The sequence below is a fragment of the Polyergus mexicanus genome, unplaced genomic scaffold (genome assembly GCF_030449975.1).
Source record: "Polyergus mexicanus isolate NDT 795.1 unplaced genomic scaffold, iyPolMexi1.0 SCAF_8, whole genome shotgun sequence".
NCBI lineage: Eukaryota > Metazoa > Arthropoda > Insecta > Hymenoptera > Formicidae > Polyergus > Polyergus mexicanus.
Window position 1 is genome coordinate 10431386 of NW_027223328.1, and position 20331 is coordinate 10451716.

Below are 20331 nucleotides of genomic sequence, written 5' to 3' on the forward strand. Positions count from 1 at the left end.
TCTTCCTTTTTAATCTTCAAATAATAATATTTTTATTACTGGACTCTGGGGGAATTTGCCAATTTCTAACGGCTCAATTATAGTGATGTAGGTCAACGTATCTTCAATTTCGACCTTGGAAGCTTTTACGGCAGGAGGGCGCGACGCATTGACGTCTCAAATCGATATATACTACATGAAATTGGGGATTACACAGATTCATTGACAATTACAAGCTTCTATGTTTTAAGCGGAAAAAATTTTTACAATAAAAATATCTGATTTCTGTTGTTCAGAAACAAAATTATTCTTCAAACTAATATTTCTGGATTTGGGCCAAGAGTTCGGTTATCAAATATTACTCGTACTTTACTGCCTTTCATCCGTTCATTTTCTGTGGATTGTGCAACCGCTTATAATCTCTGACAACGCTTAATAATAAAACCCTCCAATTGTATCATATTGCGTGTATAAGAAATTAAAATAACAACGAAACATCTTTTGTAATAAATTGCGATTATATATGTTATTAACGAGTAATATAGGAATAAACTCTATTATTTTAGCTTAGCGCATAACAACTGAACCGTCAAGCTCTTCATCCCTAAATTGATACACCAGGGACCCTGTTAAAGTCCGTCAGTCTATCGATTGACATGCCGTTGTACGTGTCGAAAAAAAAAAAAAAAAAAACACACACACACACACACACACACGCAAGCATGATTAATGCTCGTAGTCGTCGCGTAATAATCAGTACGAAAAATAGGCCAGCGCGAGACAATGTTCCGTAATCATCGTTTACTTCTTCGCGGTTCACCGCGTCGCGTATTCATCGCGCCGGAAACTTCGAGACAAGGACGAGAGAGATTATTTGATCTATCTCCATTAACAAACGGGTACGCCGACAATGTGATTCGTACACGTGTTACATTGCGCACGCACACGCCCGTGCGATACACACGCGTGTATGTACACCGTCACCCGTGTACCCGCCAGATGTCCGAGAGGCGGGATGCTGCGTCGCGGCGCTCCTCGTTCTCCCACGCAGTGCGATCGCAGCGCGGGTGGGCAGGAGAGAGACAGAGAGGGAGTGAAAGAGAGAGAAGGAGGAGGAGAAACGCGCTGAATGTGGAGAACGGAACCGTTCAGTCGCAGCCACGAAGCAGCGCCGTGCGCGACGACGACGACGACGACGAGAACGACGGCGACGTCGGACATTCGCGCACGTTACATTTCTTCTCGTCGTCGGTCGTCTCGTTCTTCGTTCGTACGAAAGGACTATACGAGTGTGAAATTAAATTTCGTCGACCGAACAAGCATCGCGTATGATTTCTTCGACATCTCCCGCGTCGCGAGAGTGCGGTTTGTGCTCCGAAACGGATAGTCTCGTACGATACGACGGCGCGAATACTTATCGGGCACGCAGCGTGGGTGGTGAACCGCGATGTGGCGGCCGAGTCTATAATTAACAGCGAAGAACGCATCTGGCAGGGGAACGAGGTACCATCCCTGCAAGAAATTAAGCGACTCTCGATGAAAACATCTCACGATAAATCATCAAGGGACGCAGAGTGAAAAAGTGAAGGATGACGGCCGACGAATTACGAATTTATCGGCGAACGTTTTTTTTCGATCGGTGAACTAGATCGATATGAAATAATAACGCGATCTCTTTAGAATATACATCGACGAGAAAGATCATAAACGAACATCGTTGGCAAGTTTTATCGAATAATGAACTTCTCGAATGTTATTGGCAGTATTATATAGTGTCAAAACGGAGCAGATCGGTCGTGAAACTTTATGTAGCGGCTGATTGTATGGAAGGATAACTTTCTTATTAGTTTCCACGCACATAAATACGTAGTAACTTGAGAGATCGCGCCCTCGTTTCATCGTCGTTCAATATCAATTTCCGACGCGCGAAGCGTATTACGGAACAAGAATCGAAATTAACCGCGTGACTCATTCGACGAAGTGATACTCTCGGTCACGTTTTACGAGCGGGATAATCTGGTGGTGGCCGAATTAACCACGGCGAGCCGAAGGTTTTCGCCAGCGGAAAACGACGACGCAGATCGGGGACGATGATTGAAGCATTCATGCTCGAGAAGAGAACATAAAACTGACATGACTTGATTCGCGATTAAGAGATCGATCTCGATCCCGATCGAACACTCGGTTCTCCCTCCTTTCCTCTTGCGAGCATCGTGACCATCGATACCCTAATAAATGTCACTTGCACGATCGATCGGTGCCTTTTGCCAGCCATGACATAAAGAGGAGGCGATTTAAAAGCGACAGAGACGACGGGTGAACGTTGTCGAAAACGGCTGTCGACATTGGATGGCGATCGGATGGAAGGACCCTCTTCGTACGGACCAAGTACGTAATCGAGATCCCCGACCCCACTTTCGGAGACCTTGATAATTATCCACGAATGGAGGATGAACAGCGGTGCGTGAGGGAGAGAGGCGGACGCTTTTAAACCGATGAGATGACAGTGCTGTGCGTGCTGTGGGCTACTCTGTCCACTATAGCCTCGATTCTGGCGTGCTCCGGTTTTTACTTGCCTTACTGGATTCAGGTAAGCGATACTTTTCCTCTTAATCGTGATATATGACACTCTACGAAAAACAGAATTATCTTCCTACAATGTTCTTTAACTTTCTAACTTTCATTAAAATTTTTTAAGAATTCCAGTAAAGTTAGTTAATCGTGTCAAAGAAATTGAAGAAAGTTTCAAAGCAACCGTAGATAATTAATAATTATAATTTAAAATGTTCCCTACTTTTCTTCGCATTTTCTTTCCCCCTGTCGTTAGATATTAAACTAGCATTATAAATATATATTCCTCTTATAATTAAATCAATATCTCTATTGTATCGTGCGGCGCTCCGATGTTTAATGGTCATTAACGTGCGATATTAATAGAGTGATAAAGCAACCGAGTCGATAAATACGAGAATGATATATTATCGAATCAAATAACACGCGGTAGAATAGAGCATTATTATCGCTCATAACCGAGTTAGTTTATCCCCGTGACGATTCGCTGCGTTCAATTTCCATATGACTAGCGAGCAGCTACAAAACAACCGACAACTTTTACCCAATAACTGGCAACTTGTAAAATTATACTTATCGAGTGCGTGGGAGAGTTTCGCTTCCTTGCCGTAGCTACACTTCCTCGTTCCATGGTCGTGCAACTTATACGACGTCGTTCTCGCGTTCGTGCAACTTTGCCGAAGGATCATTCCGGATTTTGTACGATCATAGTTCGCGCATTCTCAGGACTTTTATTCGCGTAACGTATACGTACACGATCAGCGACTTACGCGAAGACACGAAGAAAGCCGTTTTTCCTCCACGGGGAGTCGTCGAGGGGTTTTGTATCGACGATTTTGATGACTCCGACAATTTCTTCGGCACGATCGTAAAGCAATTTCACGGACATCGCGATAAAACCGGTGAAATTTGCGTGCCCGTCTAGTAAAACATCAGTATCGAGATTCTCGCGAGCTTACGACGCGCCGAGAACGTTTCGCGATTGCGATAACGTTAAGTTGTTTATTGAATAACGAACGATTCTATCTCCATGTAAAAGTCCTAGTTTACGAGAAGATACAGTTTGTATATATTTTTTAATGTTATTTCGGTTTGCACTTTGTACATCGGAGTCTTCAACCGACGCGACGCTCCATTTATCACTCTCGGAATATTCATCGGGAAATCGAATGGCTAAAATTCGTAAACTCGAATTTCAAGAATTGCCGAGGTCGAGTTTCGTGCGGAATGCGAGCAGCGGCTGCTACACCCCACAATATCCATTAATTCTTGATTCCTGCCGCGTAATTAAGTGTAATCCGATTATACGTGTATCGATGTATTTCACTAAATTAGTTAAAAGCTGGAGATAGAGCGTGTACCTCCGTTAGAATACGAAATAACGAATTTTTTTTTGCTTTAAAGCGCCGTTGCACCTGAACACTAATGTTAAGACTGCAATGTTATTCGAGGGGATACAACACATTACCTCGCACATAGTATTTATTTACTTATCATTTTCACATTATTTCGTTCGTGTGAGCGAGATGTAAAGTGAGATACCAGCATCTGCGACAAAGAAGCGAGACATGGGAAAACGTAGTGAGAAAAGAACAACTATGGGGAGGGGGAGGGGTGAGGGAAGGGGGAGGGAATAAGAAAAGCAGAGAAGCTAGAGAAATAAGAGGAGAGCGGCAGAGAAAACGTGAGAAATCGAACAAGCTCGAGTCAAGATGGATCGTGGAACGGCGATAGTAATCGGATTCTTCGTTCTAAACGGCAAACAAAACAACGAAACTGAAACATTAATTTTTGTAACTTATCCGGAAAAAAAAAAACTGAGAAACGAAAGAAAAAAGAATTGAGTAAAGATATGTAAGAAATATTGTATCTCTCAACGCGCTAAGAAACACGATAAATAGAATTCAAATCTATTTATACATTCTTTTATTAATGTAGAGTCAAACCGTGCAATGTGTTAATAAAGCGCGAAACCAAAATTAAAAAAAAATATACCTTTATATAAAATTATCGTTGCGACAATTATAATTACGTACCGATAACACCGTTTATTTTGTAGTATATTGTAATTCGGATAATTGAATGATTTCGCGATGTAACCATGTAGCAAGCATTGTCAACAAGCGTAACAACCTTCTGGCCGTGATGCGAGGCAAAATTTCGGTCCTTGAAATTTACCGAGATGTTCGTTACGCGTACAAGATTCTTGAACGAGACAAGAACGCTTCGGGCACCGGCAACTTGGTCGAGAGAGAAGTTGACGGGACGGGATACCGTTGGATAGGGTAACTTTGTACTTCGCGCGACTACTTGCCTTTACTTGGTCGTGGTCTGGTCGATGTTGTGTTGCAGATATAAAATACAAACGAAGTCTCATTCTCAAATGGAATGAAGGACCGAATTGTTCTTCGCATCGCATGATAAACGAAACGCTCTTGAAAAATAAAGTTCTATCTATCTATCAATTATATGATTACGGATCTGCGATTCTCTTCATTCGATAAGTCTAGGCAACTATTAATTTGTATAATTCTTTTACAAACTTTTTTATAAAATGTAGATTTGCGAATAATGATAAAATTAATATAGAAAAAATTTTCCCCTTTTAAAAGTCTTTCTATATTTATTGATTATGAATATTCTATTTATTTCTAAGTTTGTTTATACTATTTAAAATTGATAATGTAATAGTTCGCGTTATAGAGAGAATCACTGGAAAAATTTAGATTTACAAGAGGAGAGCTTGCGAGAAAAAAAATTTTTCATGTCATATATAATGTTTTATGTATCTTATATCAACATTCAATAAAATGAAAATTTTTAATATATTAACTATTTACATATGATCATTTTCAGGATTTTTCGTTCGAGAATAGTGATTTATTTACTTAATCTCCATTATTACGTTGAAAAATCGAATGCGATATAAAAAGAATAATAAAAAAATTACTGATACGTCTCTTTTGTAATATTAGTTATTAAATATAGCTTTTCAATATTTTACATTTATTTATGGATGTGAAATATTAGAAAAAGAGATTGTTTGCAAAATCGTGCAATTTTATTACGATTTGTTAATGAAAATAAATGCGAAAAGAACGAGCTCTTTGAAAGAAAACGGCATTTGGTAAACGACAAGCAAGCTTATTACGACCTTCTTCCGCTTTCTTGTCCTTCTTCGACAGACGGTTGCGTTATATTTTTTCCGTATTAAGGGAAGCAATCAAAAGCATTCAAACAAGCCGGCGAGACATTTCCCGTTTCTTTGGCGCCGCTTGCAAAATTTGTTAGAGAAGGGAGAAAATTTTTCTCGATACACTGTAATAGGTCTTCGCGAATGAAATGAGTATATAAAACATCTAAGTATCTTACTCCATAGATGTTATTATATAATATAACTATTTCATAAATGCGCGTTTCAAAATGTTACGTTAAAAAGAAATGTAAAATAAAGCTGCAAAGTTGCTTGTAATATTTATGAATGCTATTCAATATTTTTATTAATATTATATAATTTTAAGCCTCCTCTCTAGATCTTATTAAATTTATGTTTAGCGAATTCCTTCGATTTTACAGAATCTTATTATAAAATTTCAGCACTATAATGCAGTAGCGTAATCGTTACCGTTTCTGCGGCCTTGTGTATTTCAGGGACGACTTCTGGGAAAGGCGGATGCGTACTTCAGTTCCTTCCGGCGTTGCAATTACCCGCGAATTAGGGCCCCCAACGCCACGCCCGAGATAGTTTACGAGTGCGCGAGGTACTCCAGGTACGTATTTTCGCATTAATATATTCCCATATCAAAGCACAGTCGGTGTTATAGGCAGCCTCTTCTACGCCCGCGATTCCTAAGGTGCGAGAAGAGCGAAGCTCGCCCGTTAAATATCTCTTAGATTACGAGATTTAAAAGAACGATGGCCGCAAATTTCCTCGATCATTCTTTCAAATTATCAGATTGAATAAAATCTTAATTATCTCACGAAATTGTAATTTAAAGAAACGTACGTTTGATAATCACTCTAACACAGCGCGTAAAATGCATAAATTTTTATGTATGTAATTAAAATTATATCAAGTTGTATAAACGATACAAAATAAAGTTTAGAAATTATAAAAAATTAAAAGATATAAAAGAAATAAATGAAGCATATTTCAGAATAATATTAAATATGATTAAATAAATAATTAGTATAATATAATACAATCGAGAGATATATAATCGCGAATTATATGTGACATCTTAATTATACAAATTGCTCTATCCACGATAAAAACAGGAATTTTACGCATGTTCGCGTTGCAGGTGCGGGAATGAATATTTAAAATTCTCTCTCGATAACGGATTAATTTGAGTTCGAGAAGTGAATCCGAATAATTTAAACCGAGCTCAAGTTGCTTGTGTAATTCGTATCACGCGACCAGAATAATTTCACGTTAATACTCGTGCAGGCCAAGAAAACGGGGCGTAAGAATTTTCTTGCCGAGCGATCGTAAAAATCGCAATTGGCCCGCGGCACGAAAACTACATAAAGCACCGTTATTAACGAAGGAAATTACAAAAAGAGGAAAGTAGAGAAACGGCGCGACCCTTTCCTTTTTTGCGTATTAAACGAGAAATTATATGAAATATCATAAGTTCAGTCAAAATATCATGATTCTTTGATCATTTTATTCGAATAAAAGAGACTTTCTCGGTTATTAATACAAGGATTAATTCGGGATTCGTTTATTTTAACTTTTGAATGCATACGAATAATTGAATTAAATGTCAGCCATTTGATCATCTCTATGTATATTTTCAACAGTTATATATCTTTCCTCTAAAAGGAATAATAAACTATAATTACTTTAAATTATATTGTTTAATGAAAAATGTATGCAGGTTACATGTAACCTGCGTTAAAACAAATTTCCCTAATATTAATAGTAATTGCAATAGAGTATTAATATATTAATATAGTAAATTAATCGGAGGATATATAGATTTGTTTGCCCCATTTCTGTTATATGGCACTGATAATGATAATAATGGGAATAACAATCATCTCGCAATAACGGTGTGTAAGCACGCGAGATTAATAGAATTGGATTGCGCTTTGGGAATTCGATGTATTAAGGTATCCATGAGTCATGTGTTTTTCGAGTACTGTTCTATCCGATCGCGGCAGCTAAACGATGCATACCAAATCCTCGTATTCGCATCGTAGGATCAGCAAAAGCGTTAAAAACAAGAATTGGGCTATTCGGCGCATTCGTATTATCGCCCGTTATCGACTACCGGCCGTTTGCCGAAGAGGATTTCGATAGACGCGTTCGAAAATACGGGCTATATTTTCCGCAAAAGTGACGCAACGATCCGCGGTAAATTATAGAAGTTTTATCTCTTCTTTTTTTTTCACGATATGTGCATTCGGTCGACGAGATCACACGCGATTTGCACAACGCGCGTCACACGTGATCGCGAGAATAATTTATGTCGAGTTTGATCTTAATTAAATCGATAATATACTTTACTAATCATTTTTTTTTTTTTTTTTTTTTTTTTGCGATCACTTGCGAGAATTAAAACTTTCACGTTATATGAATTGTGACAGGCAATATGCGATGGTCGGTTCAGCGATATATATTGATGACGTCCGTAGCAGAAAATTGTATGGAAATTGTTCCCACAACCTACTTCATGACAGCACGTGTACAATGATGGAAAGCATAGAAAATAAAGTAAACGCGTTTCCACTACTATTGCGTATTTTTTAAAGCGCTCGTCAATGGACACGGAAACTTAATTTTTTTTTGTTTTTAAATTATTATTTTTAAAGAGAACGTGATAAAAATTTTGACGTTAATACGTAATAACAAAATCTTTAAAAAAAATATAAAATAAGCTAAGAAAATTATAAGATTATGACATATGTATATTGCTTTGTTTATGTATATTTCCACATCCATTCCACGAAGGTATAAGGTTATAAAAGATATTTCGTCGAGAATACTGCACGGGGAGGCGCTAACAATGAGTCACCCGCAAATTTAATTCCGGATATACTCTTTTGCCCACGAGATCTCGCTAGAGCGCTACGGAAAAAATGATAAAAAAATATATTTTGCATACGCGATCTCTGATTTAATTTTCGGAAATTCGTATGTAGGTCGGGTTCGTCGGTATCAGTACCATTTGACGATCCTCGTCTCATCCTTCTCTCTTTTTCATCGCAATGACGATGTACTCGACCCGAGCGAATTTTTACTTATTCCATCAGATTTGATCCGATGGAAAATCAATTGAATATAACGAGATGACATGTGCTCCAGTGTTGCGTAACGTCATGTTCGATTTTCCACGACAAAATGCCGGTAAGCTTTCAACAATGTCTGTTCTTAATTTTAATAATAAATTCATTGAAAAATTTGGTATCGTTTCGTCTTTTTTGACATGGAAAAATGTATCTTGTATGTCAAACTTATGTACGTTCGGCAGTATCGCAATCTGGACACAAGATTATATCTGTCGCACTATCTAATATTCAGCAATGAATCGGGTACAACAAGCGATTTCCCGATTGCCTAAGCGCGTGTGATAATATAATTATACACTCGCAAAATCTGCTTTTCGGTATAAGCACGGTAAGTGCTAATAGCAAGCTCACTCTCTGCAAATCGAGATTGATTCGTTAACTCCATCCGTTTCTACGATAGACCCGTTATCTCTCGACATGGAGTTACGATAACTCGAAAATTCATGCAATCGTTTCATTACACAAATCTTACGGAAAAAAATTTAGAAAGGATTTCAAACAAATCGTAAAATAACACTCATATTATTATATTACGTTCATTAGATACTATTTGTTATTCTAATACTTAACAAGATTGAAATATATATTTGAGACGATTTTATTCCAAGTTATACAAAGCATACAAATTAAATGAGCTAATTAGAATATAATTCACAGGAAATAATCTCAAAAATCTCTATGAGAATAACGGGAAATATTTATACAACTATGTAACGTCGGCTACGATTAATATCCCATTTTTTCCAAACAAAAGCGAACGATAAAATATTTTACGTCAGAACGCGCACCGCGAAAAAAATATTACATTTGATCAGTTTAACGGGTCAAAACTTCGGGAGGCTAAAAACAGATAATACGATATTTTACGTCACGATATCTCCCGATAAAAAATATTTGCGTAAAACGAAAAATATTCTGCAAAGTTATGTGCATTTTCTCGACTTTGATAATCTCACTAATTCTTTATTTGCGATATTCAATTTACATTTTTCAGATTACTATAATAGTAATATAAAATTTATTTTTACATCCTATATAATTGTTTATGTGGCACAAAATTATTTATTATATTTTACACTAATGAATCTCGTTGTAGCGGAATATGTTCTACATTTAAGAAATTCGAGTCTCTGATAGAAAAATTCAAATCGGCAAATTGCTTTAACGTGCCAATTCATGAAATAATGCGATTAAATTACTAATTATTGGATTTATTCAAAATTCTACAAAGCAATAATATAATTTATGGCTAAACTCCGTTTAATTTCGCCTTATGACAATTTTAACTCATTACGCACATACATCGAAATACAATATAATTTCACGTTTGAGTTAGTTCTCGTAATATTATTACACATCGGATGTAATTAGAATAAAATATATTTGCTGTTTCGTTTTGCTTTAGCGCTAGTTCCGATAAATCCGTACTCTAATTTCATAGTTCATATAAGCCGCATCCCTTGTTATATTAATTAATGTAGATGTAGAACAACTACAAATACGTAAATAATATAACGAATAAAGCTTATTTCAGTTTGCGATAAATGCATCGATTAGAGCTTTATTGGAATTGTTCCATTACATTATTAAAACATTATTTTCGCGCAAATAGCCTTCGATTTAACGTCTTCTTTTTGTTTTTAATTATACTTCAATGTGTTACGTAGGGAAATATCTTAGGTTCAAGAAAATATTTACGAATTTTACGATTTGAAGCATTTTGTCTGTCAAACAAAGTTAAATAGTTTTCGATTTATGAAAATATGAATATTTAACGGATGGCTGATTTCAGAAATTTATTATAGCGAGTGTGATGTTACATTACAGCTTTTGGGATATACCGAGTGCCTGGTGGCAGGCGAGTACAGTCACGATGGGAATTGGCGTCGCGATTGCAGTAATTGGCGCCTTGACGCTTCTGGCAGCGGCGTCATCATTCCTCCCACACATTCTAAAAACGCCGAAACACACGAGAATACTTGGTTCCTTGCAACTGCTCGCTGGTGAGTGTATGCGCACATTTTTTTAATTTTGTAATTAGATACAATAATTTAATTCGAAATTAATTTCATTTGTTACGCGTTAACATGCTATTATCAACGTTACGTCAATATTGTTTTATTATTATGTGAAAAAGAAAAATACATATCGCACGTACATTGAATCGTAATTAAAAATTCGTAATTTAAGCTCTTTCTATATATCAAGCACAAAAACATGATACAGCTTTAAAAATAATCACACAGTCTGTCTGCTCACATATCGAATTGATGCGAGGTAAACATAATGGACCGACGAGAAATTCATCTCGCGACAAAATAATGAACTGTCCTCGAATAAAATAGATATCATGGTAACGTCATCCTTCTTCCAGCGCATTGACGTATTCCATTTACGCGCTTCAAGTTAGTTCGTTGTTCTCGATTTGCTTCTATTCGCGTTCGAGGGTCGCTTTCGAAAAATGACAAAAATCGCCCGCAGGCTCTGTACGACGTGATCGATGCGGGATGACGTTGAGGATCACGTAATACTGATTTCTCGGGAGAAAAACGCGCGCGTGACATCATGCTGGATTCGCAGAATTCGCTATTATTTCTTCCGTTTAAAATTTTTCTATTTTGTAAATAAATGCGACACGCAACTCTACAACGTGTATTTTTCATTTTTATATAATTAATACATAAGATCAACGAGAAAACTGCAAATAATAGCTAACGGAAAAAAATGGATAAATATAAATTATTAATACGCTTCTTGATTAAAGCATATTAAATTCTTGGTACAATAATTCAAAATTCATTGACTATTTTTATCTGTTTGTTACAGCAGCGATGATATGCGGCGGTCTGTTCATGTATCCGATCGGCTGGGATAATCGGGAAGTACGCGAATCCTGCGGGAAAGGAGCCAATGTTTACAATCTCGGTGAGTACTCTCCGTTCGTATTCAGTACTCGTATTCGGTGTAGCGATACGAATGATACGGCAAGCAGCGGAGAATGGCAGCCCGGAACTTAATTCCGGCGGAATGCGGCGCGAGTTATCGATCTAATTCGATAACTAATTAACACTCGACGAACTTGTGAACGCGCGGGCGGAAGGAGCGAGGAGGGAGGGGGGGGGAGGGAGGGGAGAGTTGCGCTTTAGTTCCTCGTTTCCTAGTTTAACGACGTCTTCAACGAGAAATTGCCGTTCCGATGTGGCGCAGCAGAAATCCGCGGACATGTGTCTGTACGTGATTACTCTTAAGACGTTACATTACGACAACGACGACGACAACGACGACGACAACGACAACGACAACGACGACGACAGACTAACATCGGCGGTGGAAGTTTCCGCATTTTCGCAGGCGAATTCCCGGAGAATTTTACGGAGCACTCGACGACCTGCAGCCATTCCGAGACTTTACGTAAACCGGTCGAGACTTATGGCTCTTGTAACTTTGCGGGGCGCGCAATCCCACGTCACACCGATCTCGAACGCAATTCCTCTGATTTTCTCGTAATTTTCCAGCGTGCCCGTAACGATCTGATTCGACATCGGCGATCCGATGGTGATTTGCCTTTCAATACCCGGGGGATTGTTATTGATTTGCTGCGAATTTGCTGCCGTGACTACGGATGCGTATACGTTGTTGTATTCCGCAGGATCATCTCTGATACTAAATTTGCATTCGATAGATTTGCCACGTGATATAACTAGAGGAAAATATTTGTCTATATATATTCGGCTGCCTTGTATTCCCGTATTAAAAAATTTTTTATTTTTCTCTTGTATTTCAAAAACTCTATCGATGCTCCGATATTTTATAATTAGGATTGTAGAAAGATGATTATATATCTGGAAGAAAAAAAAAAAAAAAAAAAAAAAAAAAAAAAAAAAAAAAAAAACCTATCGATGGAAAATTTTAATTCCGAAAAAAACTTATTTTTTTATATTGACAAGATTTTGTAGAGTTATCTGGCCGAGAGAATACATATAATCCATACGCTATGTGTATTCGATACACAGGTGACAAGCGTTCCCAGGTGAATACTATGGAAATAGACCGGTTGGGTCAAACTGACATCAAACCAAAGCGATGACGGGATCGTATATATTTCGATAGCACGTTCCGTCTGTTAAATGATATCTCTTGTGGATTATAAATTCAACTTATTTGTAAACTTTTTAATGGAAATACGAAGGTAATTTTGTATTTCAAATTGTTTAAAGCCAAAAGATTCGATCGCTGTAGCGAGTATTGTACATTCCACCAGTCACCATATTCGCAATTAACATTTCTATTTTAGTGCTGAATTGGAAATGTAGATGTGTCGAATTTGCGTTAACGTTGATATCATTATTTTATGTTTAAATCAAATCATCTCTCTTTGCTTGTCGCTATATTATAAATAAAAACATTTATTTATAAAGTAAAATAAAATATTATAAAAAAACTGGCAATTAAAAAATATCGTGCCAATGTCTCCTTTCTCTTCAACTATTATTCATCATTAAAAAAAAAAAAAGAAAGAAAAAAAATTCCTAATTGCAATTTGTCGAAAAATAATGTCTTCTTTTCGGGGCAACGTATCTCGTGGAATAAATCCGTCCACGTCACTTTATTAATCTACTCTGCGAGCCACTGATTAAACCATTACGGCGACAATGAGATTCAACCTCTCGACACGACGATTAGGCTGCCGAGCTGTTCGCCGGGAAATTCCCGGGAGTGTCGACACCGCAGAATACTCGTCGAGTCGATGATAGACGGATGCCATCTGTTTCAGGGAAGTGCTCGCTGTCCTGGTCGAACCACTTGCTGATCGGTTCTATCGCGTTGCTGATGCTTTGCTTCGGCCTGAGCTTCTGCGCGGCGCAACACAAGCCCACGACGAATTCGCACACGGATCCTCTGCGTATTTGACAATCGAGATACTCGCAATCGATTCACGCCTACGCCTCGCCGAAGACGACCGCCACTCTCTCCATCGTCACGGTCTGTTGATCGTCGCGCCTGTTGCGTGCATGCGCCGTGCGTAAGTACGCGAACGTCGTCGTCGCCGCCACCACCATCACCGCCTATCGTCCACCCACGTCGCGGTGCGAAACAAGATATACATATGTTATCGCGTACATATAAACACGTCGCAACATTTGCGCGGGATCTGTCAAGCGCGCGGGCGGAATATTTTCGCGTATATCGCGGCGTACTAGCGTGACGACTGCGAGTTGCGCGGACTCGCATCTCATACATATTTTACGTATATGTATTTTTCGATTCGGGGCGAGAATGCAAATTTTTGCGCCATTTCACGTCGGTTTAATGCATGGTTTAACGCAAACGCGCCATCTGCGTGTGACTAACCCCTTCCCATTGACACATCTCACGCTACGATCGGCGTGACGTGAACGCTATAAACGAGCGTCGCGCTCATATAACATAGTTCATCGATAAATGAAACGATTGACAATTTGAACGATTAAGTGGGTAGGTACGAGTTGACAATTTAAAAAAATAAATTTTTCTCTCCGTATTTTCAACGTGATGTCACATTTACACGTCGAACACGAAAGAAGTATACGAGATACACATTTAAACTTGGTAAACAATTTTACAAGCGTATTTCCCGAGAGAATGTTTCTATTAAATAGCGAAGAAATTTTCCTTTGCAAAAAAATATAGGAGTCTGTATAAAAAAATCTTTGCTATCTCGGTAATCTTTTTTTTCCCCCCCCCTTAATATGACTAGATATTTTTCCGCGAAAAAATCTTAGGATTGCATCGAAAATCCATCCGGATCTCGGAAGATTGATTAAACTTTTGATCGATTAAAGCATATCTACCCTCTCGAGACAAATCCTGCGCCTCTGTATATATTGTATACGCGATCTGTATATGTACGTATGTATATACCGCGCTTAAAGTGAATCTTATAGTCTTGTTTCACGGCACAGAGTGTTCGAGAACCACTACGGTATTTCCAATTTGATGCCATAGTAAGCCCCGAGTAGAAGCGACGAAGCAATTGGCAATTCGCCTTTCAGCACTTTCAATTCGCTCGCTAGGCATATACACGATAGCGCAAAAGGATTCGGACCGAGAGAAATACGAACACACATATATACATCTCTTTCGCGCCGGGACTTTGCATTCAGATGCGTCGTAACGATCACGGTATCCAGGTGGACTGCAGCATACTATGTGTATCCCACGGTCCCGAAGAAGACCTTCGGATATATCGATCGCACAGACGTGGAGAACGTTTCGACCCTCCAGAGACTTGCACGTTTCTCTTATTTATCCTCGTCTCGGATTCTTTCCTCAAGATGCTATTTCTTTCGTGAAAATAATGATATTGGATTAACGATGACTGTCAGTGTGTATTTATCTTAGAATTTATCCAAATAAGATCCCAGATTTTTCGGATAATATGTGTCGTATTTACTTTTCGCGCAAAATATCTTCTTACCTGACATTTTTGTAAGGTAACAGAAAAGTGTTACGTTTTATATATAGGCAATTCTCACATGGAGAGCCACTCTATCAAACAAGTAATTGTGTCCATATTGAATCGCGCACGCAAGAGAGAAGGAGAGAGAGAAAGAGAGAAAGTGTCGAGAAAATTGGGTTTAAGCCAGACGCGGAAAATTTAGCGACTAGCGAAATCCGCGTAATTAAAAGATAAAGGGATCAGGAAAGGTCAAAGTTCTGGGCTTCTATAGCCGCGGGTAGTAGTTTATTTGTATCGTGGCTTCTATCTAAACCATCCGCCGATCTTCTTCGCTTCATTCTATTTTTCAAACAAAAGAAATCGGAAGATTGAATCGAGTAGTTAAAAAAAGAAAAGGATTTTCTCGTTTTATGTTCGTGATCTACCTCGTTCAAGCTTCATATCGATGATTTAATTACGAATCGAGATATTTATAAATAATATGAGCTTTGTAAGAGCAATATTTCACCAGAGATGCTTTATTTCACGTTGCTTTCGAAAATTCGAAAACAATCAGTGCTTCCGGAATTTTTTGTCGAGGAAAAAATACTGCGTGCAATTCGGTCTTCACGCAATCTCGCTGCGCACACGATGCGCATTCACGAATATTGAATCACCCTGTACGACTTTCAGGTAAAAAATAGCCTGCGGTATTTGTGCGCGTTGTGAAGAATGTAATATTCGGGATGCGTATATGTGAGCAAGGTATATAGGTGTGTAGCCCCAGTGAAATTCACAATTGCGAACGCGGTTGAATCTCACGTGTTGACGGAATGGCGCGCGTTATTCGGTGAAGGCATCGTTATTGGCCGGATAAAAATCCAAGCTGAACAAACAGACCGGAGCACGCTCCCTTCGCACGGGATCTCTATGCATCGCTTACTTCTTGCATCGGGAATTAATCGCGGCTTTTTTTCTACCGCACGCGCGCCGACACACACACGCGCGTGCGCGCCTATTGTCGCGCACAAAATAACGTACTCGTCGTGGTTATGCGTCTGATAGAAATTGTTTCGCCGTGAATAAAAAAATCCGTGTTGATATGGTTACTGATTCTGATACGCTCTTTTGTTCTCTCTCTCTCTTTTTCCATTGATACGCACCCGAAATATGCGAACCATGGAGATCGTCGCAAATTCGGAAAATATCTCCGTTATTCGTTATTGACGCAAAACGAAGTCACGTTCTATGCGTTGACGTAGCTTTCCCGAGGACAGCCTAGAACGCAACTCTGGCAAAGGTGTTATGAAACTGCTGAAAGAGCTTTCTGGATTACACGCTACACGGGTTCAATCCGGATAGAGTATTTATCAATGCGTAACGTTACCAAAATGCGTAAATACTAGTAAACGAATCAAGGATCGAAAGTACCGTTCTTAAAGAAAATGAAAAGATCGAATTTAAATATTATATCGAATAAAATCGACAACAGCATTATGTTATTAGTTGAGAGAATCGCGATGTTATTAGTCCACTTGAATATTTTTTTCTCACATCTATCGGCGCGTGACATATCCTTATTTTCCGATAAGACTTTTAGTGACTTTCGCATCTCAAGGCTCTAACTCGATTCGTTCGTTATGTCGTGATTCGCTGACACTATCAAGAGGTAGAACTACTGCATCGTGTTTTTCTCGCGAGCTATAACTTTAGGCTCCGTCGACGTACCGTTCTCCGAGCAAAACTTAAAAAAAAAAAAAGAGAGAGAGAGAGAAAAAAAATGGAAAGGAAACGAGCTGCTGGTTCGGGATCTATCGATCGACGGGTCGGTTTGTTCGCTCGTAGAGCGGATGTATCGTCTCCCTTGAGAAACTTTCGCGGTAAAACCTCTCCCCCCTTCGCATGCGCATTCCCCAGCATCCTGTCCCTCATTCATCCCGTTCCTCTTTCTATCCTTTCCTTTTTTTTCTCTCGCCCTCCGCTCTCCTCCACTACTCTCGTATCACGCCGATCCCCTTTCCCTCTCGCATTTCTCGCTACGCGCTTCCACACGCCGCTGCCCGATTCCACTTTGCCTCTTATCGACTTCCGCCTTCCTTCCTAACCTAAGGACTCACCCGGCCATTTCTCTCTGCGACCACTGCCGGCCGGTGAGGAAGGTGGGGAAAAGAGATAGCCGGAAAAGCGAGTTCGTTCTCGTGACTAATTGAGCTATCGGTTTATCTGCGAGAGAAAGAAAGAGAGGAGACGGAGAGAGATACGATGGGAGGGCTCGTGCGGGATGGAACGATTCAGGAATAGAACGAGAAATGTTTCAGCAAACCAAACCATCGTTTCCCTTACTCTTCGTCTTTCTTGTATTTTCGCTCGCTCGACTCACGAGCACTTATCGCGTGACCGGGCAGAGCAAGTGGCGGCCATTTCGCTATCTCCATAAACGTACCGTTTCGTAACCGGTTACCTTGCCTAGTTGTCCTTAGAGAGGCCATAAGGGTCGCGAGCGAATTCCTGTGTCGGTTTATTCTCTCACCGCTCCTCCGTTTAATCTTAATTTCGCTGAAGTCGTTTCGGCTTACCTACCGTAATTCGGTCTCTCGGCAACGAAAAATGAGAACAACGATAGACTATATCTTACTTAAAAACGTCTACGAGAATTTTCTGACCAATATACATTTATATTCATTTCTGCGATGGCAAAAAATCTGAACAATAATCTCTCAGATCTAAGTATTATTGTATTAGTATTATCGCACTCGCACTTCGCGAGTGGTAATGACAGATTAATGTGAAAATAGAGTTAACGCGATTACACGCTCTTCAACATTATATCGAGAAATGTCAATTTCAATAGCGAAGAAGGAACTTCTTCAAACTTAAACAATTTCGATACCTCCATTGTTCGCGAAGTTTTCGTTATGTGAGTCTCATAGCCGCGAGACAATTTACAACGATTGGTCGTGCGATCAAATAATCTTCCTTTTGTCTGATATTTCTTAAATATTTTTAAAGTCTGCTTATTGATTAGTTATTAATGCTAAATTGCTACTGCAGTTATTAATCATTATTTATGTAATTTAAAGCTAATTTATTTCACTGATTTGGTTCTGTTTTACTATTCTTGCAGATGTAATTTTTTTGGAGGATACGCGGGCGTGTTAATTTTCTCCTGATTATAGTGTTTGCTCAAATTTTTTAAATTTTACTTGTATAAAAATCAGAAATTTTTTTCCACCGATACTTGATTAATTAATCGCTATTTAATTTCTACCTTTCAATTATGCTATTGTTGATCCGACGGAATCATTACAAATTGAACTGTTTGGATGCAAGATCGCGCAAAAGAGCCATGCTAATTCATCTTTCGTGCAGGGCGATGTGCCCTTTGATTAGCTTCTGTCTGTGATCGAACAGCGTAAAGCTTTCTCGCTAATTTGACACTTTCGATGCGCGATCCAATAATGAAGGATATTGACGATGTCCCCCGAGTGTCTGAGGGATGGCTGAGTGATTGCGATTAATCTTGTCAAATTGCTGGCAGCTTCATAAGACGATTATCATTGTTGGCAATAAGGATTCGATTGATCGATCGGTTATTATCTACCACATCCTTAATCGTTTGTTCATTCTTCTCATAGCATGAAGGAAGGCAGTTGTCTCAATTATATTATGGTTACATAATTTTTTAACTCTCGATAGATTGAAAGTATGAGAAAGTACGAGATATTGAATGTCAAAAAAAAAAGGACTTTTATATAACAGATTTCTTCAATAGTTAGATTTATCTATTCCTCTTTTTGTTAAATTTGCCAAGCCATGATCGATATATCCGAACGACGCGCGTATATGAAATCGATAAATTATGACATCCGTAATCTATCGTACTTCTCAAATGTCGTTTTATGTACATTTTTCATCTTCGACTATACTATCAGAATCAGTGTACCGAACATTAATTATATAATTATATTGTCATCTAGTGCGACTTCATGTTGAAGGAATTAAGGACCATGCTAATTCGGATCGGTACATTGTAAAAGTGCGCGTGTAAATATGAATTCTTGATGAGAAAAAGAGCGACTGTTGCTGTTATATCCATCGTTTTGTAAAAAAAAAAAAAAAAGAAAGAAAAAAAATGATTGTGCATTAGAGAATAATCATCAAAGTAAGCATCATAGTTTTATCAAACTATTTTACGACATTCGCGGAGAAGCACGTTGGACAAAATCGTATTCATTGGATTAATCTCTAGAGAAGAGTTTTATAATTAAAAGTTAAATATATATAGATAGGAAATAAATTTTTCATTAAAACGATAAATGTCATGTTGATTTTAAGCCTTTTACTTTATAATGAATATTAATTTTTTTCTTTTATCTAAATTTTCGTTCTTTTGTATAACGTGTTTCGCATCGTGGAATTCTGTCGTATCGTATCGTTACAATCAATACATTTTAGCCTCAGAGGTAATCATTTCCTTAATGTGTATTAAACGCGCATGTGATTAGATGCTGGAACATAATAATAATATTTCGCTGATAGCAGTATTTTAAACGGATATGCTGAAGACGGGTTTTCTAATTAACTAAATATTTGCTTTTGATTCTAAAAATGTAAATTTTTTCTGATACGATGCATGTTAAGATTTAACAAAGAGCCCGAAAGGCACTCTGAGTTGCCTCCAACTTCTTCTTAGCTTTTTCTTTTAAAACAAAAAGAATGGAAATTTATTCGTTGAAGTTTTAAGAATAATTACATAAAGAGAAAAAGGAGAGGAGTAACGTAAATAAAAAAAAAAAAAAAAAAAAAAAGAGAGAGAGATTTGTTGAATTTTAGTGTGTATCCGCAATGTTAATCTCGGCTAGTAAGATTTATGTCATTTTTTATAATACATAACACTTCGTAACATAAAACGCGTTTATGCAGTATTATATTATAATTTATTCGGAAAAGTACTATTAATCAGATCTCATCGGTTGCATTCGCAGAGAAGATCGAGCGTATATAAAATATTTGGAGCGTGATCCGCATATATGAAAATGCAAAGGAGCGTGACGAGCGTGCGTTTA

General features: G+C 38.3%; 1 protein-coding gene and 1 long non-coding RNA gene across 3 annotated transcripts in view; one reads left to right on the forward strand and one right to left on the reverse strand.

Annotated features, from left to right (window-relative positions):
* The window catches only part of LOC138935354 (uncharacterized), a 236201-nt gene that overhangs the window by 89926 nt on the left and 125944 nt on the right, over window positions 1-20331 (reverse strand). The window lies entirely within an intron of this gene.
* LOC138935348 (LHFPL tetraspan subfamily member 6 protein) lies at window positions 1120-20073 on the forward strand. Of its 2 annotated transcripts, none has more exons than XM_070299818.1 (5): window positions 1120-2569; window positions 6202-6320; window positions 10675-10850; window positions 11677-11772; window positions 13622-20073. In XM_070299818.1, exons 1-5 carry the CDS (start codon window positions 2480-2482, stop codon window positions 13756-13758), a joined length of 618 nt encoding a protein of 205 aa, XP_070155919.1. In that variant the 5' UTR covers window positions 1120-2479; the 3' UTR covers window positions 13759-20073. The 2 variants fall into 2 exon arrangements, with proteins under 2 accessions (XP_070155919.1, XP_070155918.1); XM_070299817.1 differs by having other exon boundaries at window positions 1122-2569; window positions 11674-11772.